This window comes from Rhinichthys klamathensis, unplaced genomic scaffold, assembly GCF_029890125.1.
Source record: "Rhinichthys klamathensis goyatoka isolate OS25496 unplaced genomic scaffold, OSU_Roscu_1.1 h1tg000412l_1, whole genome shotgun sequence".
Classification (NCBI taxonomy): Eukaryota; Metazoa; Chordata; class Actinopteri; order Cypriniformes; family Leuciscidae; genus Rhinichthys; species Rhinichthys klamathensis.
Window position 1 is genome coordinate 1,923,915 of NW_026606912.1, and position 11,113 is coordinate 1,935,027.

Below are 11,113 nucleotides of genomic sequence, written 5' to 3' on the forward strand. Positions count from 1 at the left end.
TCGCTCTTCTTTCCAGTTGATCGCACAGTTGATCCATTTGATTTCACAAGTCTGACCGGTGAAAACAGCTTCAAACCGGTTCTTTATTTTACAGGATAGAAGAGCGCATGTTGAGAAAATGAAAAACTTCAGCTCGCTTCCGTTGCACCGTTCTGCGCGCGCTGAAGAGGAAGATGCATCCGCGCGCTCCAAACGACACCAGTTCTCCTCGCGACTGCGGTATGTCATCTATGTTATGGACGTAAATAAAAGAAAACAGGGCGATAAGAAGGCAGCCCGCTCAGTGGTCCCTCCACATTCGAGGTGTGGCCTGTGTCCAGAAGCGTTTAAAACTAGGCGGCGCGCGTTGCTGATCTCGAGAAGGTATTCAGCAGAGAGGTACGTGAGACTGGCCTGGTCTACCAGGCACGAGCGGTTCAGCACACCGCTCTCGGCAAGCAAGAGCAACATCCTCCACCTGTCGTAAGTGCCACAGCTATTTCACATCTTGTGTGAGTTAACAAATAACACCCACGGGAACAATCATGATTTGATGCAAAAGTGAACATTATAGGTGCAGTAACTTGCCATTTAACATTTAAAAATTTCACTCATTTTAATCACATTGTAGCTTTTTATATAAAGTTAAACTTAAATAGTTATTTGTGTGTCAAGATTAAATAGAGTATTGCTAATTAAATATAATTACATACAGCATTCCTGCAAGAATGATATTTAAATTAGTTTCGCATAAATGATGGCATGTCACACTGCTGTCACTGCTTGTTGTGTGAGCTTCCTATTATCATGTTTCACCCTTTCTTTTTGCAGACCCCTGTGTCAAGTGAAGTCAGCATAAGATCAGTGCTGAGAATGGGTGCTGTAAAGGCTGAGGGTGCTTTAGATGGTGGATGGGGATGGATTATTGTGGTGGCCTCCTTCATGGCCCAGTTCCTATCATCAGGATCCCCCCAGTCCGTTGGGGTGTTGTACCCAGAGTGGCTCAGTGCCTTCCAGGAAGGAAAAGGCATGACGGCTTGGGTCGGATCCATGGTGTCTGGTATGGCGCTCATCACCAGTGAGTAATGATCATTTCTCTCTTGTGTGTGTGTACCTGGTATTCCTTACGTTATGGGGACCAACCAAATCTCCCCACAAGGATAGTAATACCAATTTTTTTGGGACATTTTTGTTGGTCCCCATGAGGAAAACAGCTTATAAACCATTTTTTTAATGTAAAAATGTGGAAATTTTTCTATGATGGGTAGGGTTAGGGGATAGACTATACAGTTTGTACAGTCTAAAAAGCATTATGTCTATGGAAAGGCCCCATAAAATATGGAAACCAGTGTGTGTGTGTGTGTGTGTGTGTGAGAGAGGGAGATACAGAAAGTGTACAGGTTTCCTAATAAAAAGCAGCACGTGCAAACAGAAAGTCCCTTATGGTTATGTAATTCACATGATCACACATGCTGACAAATGGGTTTCCAACATAAAAAAACAACAACAACAACAACAACAACAACTTTGCAAGCCAAATTGTGTAATGTAAGTTTTACTTTAATTTTTCCTTACCTTATTAGCAAATTTTTTTTTTTTTTTTTCCTACATTTTGTCTTTGCCTATTTTTAGTAGAAAACTAGGTGAATGAGATAAACTATACAGCTCTTTTCTAATATCAAACCTGTTTCTTGTATAATCGGACATAGAAATCACACACTAAAACATACAGCACTGCTCTTTATTTACATAGTATGCTGCTGACTCAGTTCTTTAATGCCTTGTTCCATGAGAAGACACGCTGACAGATAGAGTAATTGTCTACTTGTTTACAGTGCAGTTCTTTACAGTCATTCATTACTGTCTGTGTTGCAGGGGTCAAATTGACAATGAGTCCTGAATAACACTTCCTAAACTTTACTTAGAAATATGGTCAAGGAGTCTAGGTTTGGCTGGTTAGCATGCAAGTTAGCCCCTGGTGGAAAATGCCATAATCTGATTATCAAATTATGCCTTTTAAGATGTGCTGTCAATTATGACCATTCTTTTCCCTTTGTTTTGCAGGCAACATATACATTTCTTTAACCGTTAATGAAAAGTTTGCGATGACTGAGATTAATGGGAATACTAACAGCTCTCTTATAACGCAAAGAGAAAGGAAATAACAGTGTGTTTCTGAAGACAAGAAAGGCAGCCCTCTCTCAACTTTCATGAGCTACAGTAAAAGTTCACACAGGCAGAATGCGCGTGTGTAAATGTGTCTGTGCGTGTTTTGGAGGTGTCAGGTTTTGTTTACAGGCATAGCTGTGTAGTCTATCGTCATGACAAGGAAAGTCATGAATCATGACTGGACAGAACTGGCAGGGACATGGGTGTGTATTTGAGAGCATGGGCATGTTGTTGTGTGCCCTGGTCATGCTGATTCAGAAAAGTAGAGTTGTTTCTGGCCTGTGAAACACACACATCCCATCAGTACACATCAGTATCTGAATAATTCCTGATTAGACATACTCTGGGATAGAGCTATGGAGAAAACAGAGCAGATAGTTGGCATCTCCACTGGTTCTATTGGCTATTATATAGTTTAGTTTCGCATTATGTTTGATAGAATATTGGTTATTATGGGTTAGAAGGTTCTGATTCGGCTTTAGAGTTGTCCATTCATACTGATAATGCTGGTCAGTATGTAGAGCTCTACTTTGTCTGAAATGAGTGTTGAGTAATGGCTGGTGTTGAGTAATCTTAAATGTGGTTGAGGGCATTTGGCAGTGATGTTAGGGGATATAAAGTATCCCATACCAGACAGTAAAGAACTTAATGAGCCATCAAAATAAAAACGGGGAAATTATTTAGTCTGGATGGCACAAACACACACTGTTTTCACCAGATGCTCTTCCGAGTCCAGGCATTTTGGCCATATTAGGAGCAACTCACTACTGAGTAATTTGTTATTTCTAATCATAGATAGACAAACATGTTCTCTTCATCACTGAAGTTTGACAGTGTCTATTTTAGTATATGTTAAGACAGTTGGAATGAGGGTCCCCTTTACACCTTAATAGAACAGAAGGGCTGTTTGTTTTGTGAGGGGTCTTATAACATGGTACCAATCATTTAGTTTTCAGGTTTAGCTTTTATTGGCAAGACAAATAATGTGCATTTGTGGTGCCTTATCTGACACACTGAAAATAGTGCATTATTAAAATAACTGCGTGGTAAAAAAAAAAACTACATGCAATAATTCAAGATCAAATGAAAAGACTAAAAGTGAAAATAATATGCAACAAAAAATATAAAATTGTACATAAGTCTACGTGGAAGGACGAAGGCATTTCAGTGCTGTGCTGCTACAACACAGCAGCCTAGCTCCAATGGGTTTTTTATTGTTTGGTAAATTGTCCAAATTGTGGTGTGCATTATTTTTCTTCTAGATCCTTAATCAGATTCTTCTGTGTCGTTTGCATTCAGTAAGATGCTGTTCCTGTGTCTCTCTTTGTAGGCCCGGTGTGCAGTGTCTGTGTGGATAATTTCGGTGCACGGCCCGTTACTGTCTTCAGCGGTGTGATGGTGGCCGGTGGTCTGATGCTGAGCGCTTTTGCTCCGAGCGTCTCTTTCCTCATTTTCTCCTACGGCATTGTCGTCGGTAAGAAAATAACAGCATCATTAGTGTTCATTAAATAGCACTTTGCTGGTATTTAGAAACAGATGTGTTTGTTTGAGTCTGTTTATTGAGCAGACTCAAAGCTTCATGAATATCTTGTATGAACATGTGAATCTATGTGTGAATGCCCTGCATTAGTAGAGAGTGATAGTATGTGTTTGTGTGCATGATTGTCAGTAAGTGCTAAATAGTTTGCATATTTCAGATGAATATGTTAGAATGTTTGTGACAGGGTTGCTTTTAATTGTTATTCACTGACAGTTTATAATTTAAAACCATGTTACCTTCACTGTTTACGGTGCCAACCCCTCCTCTGAACACACACACACACACACACACACACACACACACACACACACACACACACACACACACACACACACACACACACACACACACACACACACACACACACACACACACACACACACACACACACACACACACACACACACACACACACACACACACAGAAATGTATTACCCACAAATACCATTGCATATTCAGTTCAGTGGAGTTACTTTACATACACCAGTCAATCTATCAATCAACCAATCAGTCACACGAGTGTTTTCATCCTGTTGTTTAGGTATATTCACCTCTTTTGTCCCCTCAATCAGAAGTACATAATATAGGAAATTATATAAAATTTAGCACTATTGACTGACTCGTCAACTCCATCATTACCTACACCCTAGCCTATCCTCACTGGAGATAATTGCTGACAAGGCCTTTAGTTTGTGTTTGTGTGTGTATATGCATAATTTATGGTTTTTGAGATTGACATTAAATGTATAGTTACAGAGAAATGTGAAACAGAAACGGCAAATGTGTAAATAAAGTTGTGAAATGTTACATTGGTGTTTCTGTGTTTAAGGCATGGGCTGCGGACTTGTCTATGCTGCCACATTGACCATAACCTGCCAGTACTTTGACAAGAGGCGTGGCCTAGCCCTGGGCATTGTTACCACAGGTGTGGCCTTTAAATTCTCTCTTTCAATGTAACTTCACTCTATGGAATAGAATGTGTTATGATATTTTCTCTCGCAAAGTTTTATTTATTTATTTGTTTTTCAATACAAATCAGATTCAACAATCCCCTGTTCAAAGGGAGAAAACTAATTGTCAATAAATAAGTCTTTGAAACATTTTATCCCTTTGTCAGACCAACTCTTAATTGATCCATCCTGCATCGAGATCGAGGGCGAAAAAAGTGATTACGAGCTCGTAATCACTTTTTTCGCCCTCGATCTCGATGCAGGATGGATCAATTAAGAGTTGGTCCGCTAAAAAGAGAGAAATCCTGAAAGCCAAATGATTGTCTCAACTGGCTCCAAATCCTCAACGAGTGTTTCATTCTGGGCAATCAGCAGGAATATGGGAAATTAGTTGTAGTCTAGCTAGGGAGATTTGCTTATCAGCACGAATTTCCATATCCAACCAGGATGATCTAGATCTATGATCTTTATTAGGCAAGAAGTGGTAGTTCCACCAATACATTGTTTCGTATGTTGGCTGCCCAGTAGTAAAACTTAAAGTTCGGTAGGGCCATACCGCCGCTGCATCTGGACCTCCGAAGCAATGCTTTACACAGACAGGGATGCTTACCAGTCCAAATATAACTAGAAATGAATGTTTTTAATTAAGGTAAGCACTGAAAAAGGTAAAGGAATTTAGGGAGCAATACCATCTTTTTAAGATTAAAATTAAATTTCAATTTCAATACAAAATTTTTAGAGGGGACAACCTGGAAAGATATTTTTTAATCTGTTGGAGAAGTTTACCAAAACTGTTTAAAAAAAGACTTATGATGGCGTCTAATACAGATCCCAAGCTAGGTGAATGTACATTTGTGAATGTACATGGTATATTTTAATACTGTAATTGCTTAGCTACCTTGTTAATTGGACGAGAAAAAAAATCATTCTTGCGCAGATTAAGCATAACCATAAAATTGACCAAAATTCTCTAGCAAGCACAGGGCAGTGTGCAAAGAAGTCTGAGGATTAGAAATAAAAAGCAATAGATCGTCTGCATATAAAGTTGGGCTTAAAGGACACCCCTGCTGAGTGTAATTTAATCCAAGAAAAAAAAAGATGGTGCCAAATCCAATTTTTTCCAAAAATAAGACAAGGAACTCCCACTCCACTCTAACATTAAGTAAATGGCAGAAATAGAAAAAGGGTTGGCAATATGGTACTTATAAACCCTATTTGACGAGGGAAAACTATAGTAGGGAGGACATCCTCAAGAACCTTTATATTATGATATATATTGATACATCATACCTTAGTTTGTATTGATTACCTGTCATAAGTATTTTTTGCTTTGGCAAATTTAGTGAAAAAAAAATCATTATTTATTTAGGTTATTGAACTTTCATTAGATGTGGAGCAGATAGCAAAAAAAGAAAAGAAAAAAAAGATAGATAGATTCTGTATGTTTATGTTCCTTAAAATGATTTTTCACAATGGAACATATAATGATTCTTTTCATCTTTCTCAGGTACAAGTGCGGGTGGGTTCATTTACGCCACAGTCCAGAATGAGCTCATTGAGTTGTTTGGATTGGAGGGTTGCCTGCTTATCATTGGAGCACTGGCGCTCAACCTGATGGCATGTGCTGGGCCAATGCGACCTATGAACTTACCTGGTTACTACTTAAAACAGAGAGCTGCTCTACAGCATACAGAGGAACCAGAACCACTCTACACCAAACCTACTGCCATTATCATTGACTCTTTCCTGGATCTGAAAACCACACCCGGCTCAGCCAATAACATAGCCGCCATGAAGCTGTTGATCACCATGGAACCCACAGAGCTGCAAGAGAGTGAAGGGGAAAGAAATGGCGGGATATTGTCCTGTTCAACAGTAGCACGAGCCATTAAGAAGCGGATGCGCCCCTATAGACGGTACCTGTGCAAGACTATAGAGCTCCTACAGGACCGTGTCTTCATGGCTTTCTGCATCGCCATCTTCTTGTTCAGCTTAGGGGCATTCCCACCTGTTCTCTTCATGGAGGACGTAGCTCAGAGCGAGGGGCTTATTGATGGGATTGCACTAATACCCCTCGTCTCAATCGTTGCATTGACAACAGGCATCGGTAAGCTGGTCTTGGGTGTGCTGGCAGACATGCAATGGGTGAACAGCCTGTACCTGTACGCCCTGACGCTGACAGGCACAGGTTTGACTCTGCTGCTCATCCCAGTTTTTAAGAGCTACCTGGGTCTGCAAGTTCTGTCGGCCATGGTTGGATTTTTCTCAGGAAATTGGTCTATCACATCCTACATCACTACCAAGATAGTGGGCATGGAACGACTCAGTCACGCTCATGGCATTCTCATGTGCTTCGGAGGGTTTGGAATCACTCTTGGGCCGCCTGTTGTAGGTAAGAAGAATAATCTTATCAACTCCAGTGCAGTTCAAAATAAAGACAAATGCTTTCAAGAATAAAAAAAAATAGCTTTATATAAATATATTTCCCTTGTTGGCTCAACAAATGGAGTGATATCTCACAACAGGGCGCTTTCAAACAACCCTGCTCTTTTACTGATGTTGTCTCCATTTTCTTTTCTTATAGGTTGGTTCTTCGACTGGACTCAGTCATATGACCTGGCGTTCTACTTCAGTGGCACTTGTGTTTTAGTGTCTGGTTTGTTTCTGTTTTTGGCCACCCTGCCTTGCTGGAACAGGACGACGGAGGAGGGAGATTCTCCTCCGGAAAAGGACGTCAAAATTTCACAACAAAATCACACTCTTGATTGTGACAAAGTAGCCTCTGTGGCTTGAACAATATTTCCAAGGTCTAAAACTGAACTTCGCCTTAACATTCTGTTGGACGTAGAAGCTTGTCTTCCTTTTCTTACCTGGTGATTAGACTGACATTTTGCCAGGGGACTTCTCATGGTGCCTTTTTCTTTGATATATCAATGATATATATTTTTATACTTTACTCACAAACCCTGTTATTTTTGAGAGGGTGTATTATTTTTTCTTAGATGCTTATGATGACTGCCTCATTTTTGAGGCTTGAATTAATAGCAGAAATTGTTTGCTAATAGTATATTTAGTAGATTGTTTACTGGACACAGATGCTTTTTTTGTAGATCTTGATCACTTGAATTGTTACTTTACTGTCTGAGATGAATGGTCTCACTGTGTTGTACATGATATCACCAACCTGTTAATATATACAATAGTTTAATAGGGAACATTTCTGACTGAAGGCTGCAGAGAACTATAGAATGTGTGAATAGGGCTTTTCACTGCACTTACCATGAAAACCATGGGGGGGGGGGGGGGGAATCAAGATCCAAAGATTTCTTTCGTTATTTGTGGAGTGACAAGGACTTAAAACAAAGAGAAAATGCACTTTAATGCAATCTTTTAAATAGTGTCTGCACATTATTTTCCTACTTAACCACTTTTTTTTATGGTCTCCTGCATATCATCTACTTTTAATGTATGCAATTCCAAAGTGGCACCAGTTTCATTAGAGAAAGGCTTTATTTCAAAATGTATTTAGCCACATTTTATTTTAAGACATACCCTCAGCAAGTTATGCATCTCTAATTGTTAATAATTTAGAAATACAAGAATATGCTGATGAAAAAAGTAAAAAAAAAAAAAAGATAAAAACAGAAAGACTGTGTTGGATTCTGTGACTGCAACGTACTGTTTATGTGTGCACCTGGTAGCAGAGTCATCCTCCACATTTGTTCAACAGGCTGGTCCCTGGCAACACTATATCTTATATTATTGTAAATTTGAAATGCCAGTGTCATTATTTTATATGTGAGTATATATGCTGTAGAACCATCATATATTATGTATACATTTTTTATTTTAAATAATGTAAAAAAAAGGCCACCACTTTTGAATGAAGACTTGCTTTCAAGATTTGAGTGAAGATTTGACAAGGTGCAAAATTATAAAGTGTAACACTGTCCCCCTATGATGTACCTGTATTTTTCTTTTATTTCAGTGTGTTTGTTTTGTACCGTACCATTTGTTGATTTTTAAGTGACAATTAAAAGATTTGATTCAATTCAATTCCTTGAAGCAGCAAAGGCTAATAATTCTTAACTCTTTCCCGCCATTGACGGAAATGTCCATTATATATTGCAATTTCAGATATTCATAAAACAAAAATATTCAGGGGGCAATTACATTTTTGCTGGCGTTGGCTTGCAACCTTTTTTAAAAACCGCTGGTGGGGTAAGAGTTAAAGGGGTCATATGGTGCGATTTCTTGTTTTCCTTTTTCTTTAAGGAACATTGTGTTATGTTGCTGTATAAGATCTGCAGAGTATGCAAAGAAAGAAGGCGTAACTTTTATTCTCGCAGTATTATTGGTGCCGCCGGCGCCGCCATGTCGTGGAGACGCTGTGTTTTTCGTTGCGAAAGCCAAACTATTTTGTTTGTCCTTCCAAAAGAGGACACAATTATAAACAGCGGTTAAGTTTTATTTACTACACTGTTCCAGAACAGTAGGCTACAACCAAAATATTTGACTGTGCTGCGCATTTTTCAGAGGACTGTTTCCAGAACCTGGGAGAACTTACAAGGCTGATTCTAAAAAGTGGGGCAATTCTATCTTTGTAGAGTCAAGTAAAGTCTGGCGCTTCTGACTCACACAGACACAGCCTGTTCTCTTTCATAGGTTCACTCAACGCTGCGGAAAGCGCAGTGGGATATTCTCTGAATGTGCCGATTGTCTGAAGCCTTATAGAATCACGCCAATTCATTGGCTGATGGCGTCCGCGCGATATGGCTCCGCCCCGACGCTCTTACGTCGCATCATTACATATTCGCGCGCGCGCCATCTGCTCCTCAGATTTCTCTACCTTCAGAGCGAAGCGGTCACGTTGCCCTTCGCTCGTGATTTTTCTGAGCTACAAATACATCTGGATTATTCTCGGCGCTTCTGCGACTGTTCAAGCGGAACTCTGTTTCTCCTTACGGTGAAGTTGCCATGGATTACAGACGCTGTACTCCGCCATGTGCTCGTTACATCGCTAACGACGACCCACACAGTAAGTGCGTTAAGTGTTTGGGTTTTTCACATGCACGTGAGGCAGTTATAGGATCGTCTAAATGCAAATTCTGTGAAAATTTGTTGCTCAAAACCCTCAAATCGCGGCTCGCGGTCTTTGAGAGGGAATCATTCGTCTCCCCCTGTCGCGCTCCCGAGGCCTCTCGAGGATCCGCGACATGGGGTTCGGATGTAGAGCTTGAGGATGTGGAGTTCGAGCAGACGAGCCCCGCTCTTTCTCTCCCTACCTCCCCTCGGCACGCGCGAGGCATGCCAGTCGAATTTTCACACGATTATTTGCGCCCCAGCCCGGGAGCACGCGACGCGGTTTCTTTCGGGCTGGAGGATATACTTTTTACCGAGGCTTCCGACTCCGAGGATTTCGGGCCTACTCTCGCCGACGAGGTTATCCCGCCGAGCGGCCAGGAAGCGCGGCCTACTGCGGCCTATGCGGAGCTCGTTGACGTGCTTTCGCGCGCTACGGAGAAGCTCACTATTGATTGGCCCGACGAGCCACGTGAGTCTCAGTCGTCGAAACTCGACGAAAGGCTTCTCAGTGGCCCTAATTCTAGGCCTCAACGGAGGAAGCTGCCATTTTTCAGTGATCTGCATCATGAGATCTCCAGATCCTGGAAGCAGCCTTTCTCTTCGCGCCTCACTAATGCGGCTGCTGCTGATTTCACCAACCTGGTAGGCTCTGTGGAACAGGGCTATTCAGCCATTCCGGCGATTGAGGAAACTTTAGCCGACCATCTTGCTCCGTCGTCTGCGCCGTCCTGGAAGTCGCGCCCCCTCCTCCCTTCTAAAGCATGTAGGACTACTTCCTCTCTCATTGGGAAATCCTACATGGCGGCTGGGCAGGCAGGCATGACCCTGCACACTATGGCCATTCTCCAGGCCTACCAGGCGGACGTCCTGAAGGAAATGGACGAGGGCGACGGCGTGACTCCTGAAGCGGTCAAGGAGCTTCGTAAGGCTACGGATTTAGCCTTAAGAGCCACCAAGCATACCGCACGCGCTATAGGTCGCTCTATGGCTGGTTCTGTTGCGGTGGAGCGCCACTTGTGGCTTAATCTCACGGAGATCCGTGACAAAGAGAAGGTTTTCCTCTTGGACGCCCCCATTTCTCAAACGGGGTTGTTTGGTGAGGCGGTCAACACAGTGGTTGAGAAATTCCGCTCCTCCAAATCCCAATCGGCCGCGTTCAGACAGTTCATGCCCAGGAGGGCTAGGGAACCTTCTGCTCCCGCCCCGGTGCGACCTAGAGAACGTCCCTCTCATAGACCGGATTTCTCTTCCAGAAGAAGCGAACCAGGGCATCTCCCACCTACCACGGTTTGGGGAGCCCGCGGTCGCCCGTTTCCCCGTCAACGGCCTCACAAGCGCCTCCAGTTGAGGCGGTCCGACAAATCGACTGCTCCGGCGGCCCAGAGCCGT

At 42.0% G+C, this 11,113-nt stretch overlaps 1 protein-coding gene across 1 annotated transcript; it reads left to right on the forward strand.

Moving 5' to 3' along the window:
* slc16a9a (solute carrier family 16 member 9a) lies at nt 1–7,933 on the forward strand. The gene is made up of 6 exons (XM_056235023.1): nt 1–462; nt 811–1,057; nt 3,479–3,622; nt 4,519–4,614; nt 6,147–7,031; nt 7,224–7,933. Exons 2-6 carry the CDS (start codon nt 853–855, stop codon nt 7,430–7,432), a joined length of 1,539 nt encoding a protein of 512 aa, XP_056090998.1. The 5' UTR covers nt 1–462; nt 811–852; the 3' UTR covers nt 7,433–7,933.
* The last annotated feature ends 3,180 nt before the right edge of the window (nt 7,934–11,113 follow it).

What these genes read in the sequence shown, in the direction of transcription:
- slc16a9a (XM_056235023.1), top strand. Translation starts at nt 853, where the DNA reads ATGGGTGCTGTAAAGGCTGAGGGTGCTTTAGATGGTGGATGGGGATGG. An exon ending in TGGTATGGCGCTCATCACCA is followed by an intron (nt 1,058 to 3,478) that starts GTGAGTAATGAT and finishes CTCTCTTTGTAG; the next exon opens with GCCCGGTGTGCAGTGTCTGT. An exon ending in CCTGGGCATTGTTACCACAG is followed by an intron (nt 4,615 to 6,146) that starts GTGTGGCCTTTA and finishes CATCTTTCTCAG; the next exon opens with GTACAAGTGCGGGTGGGTTC.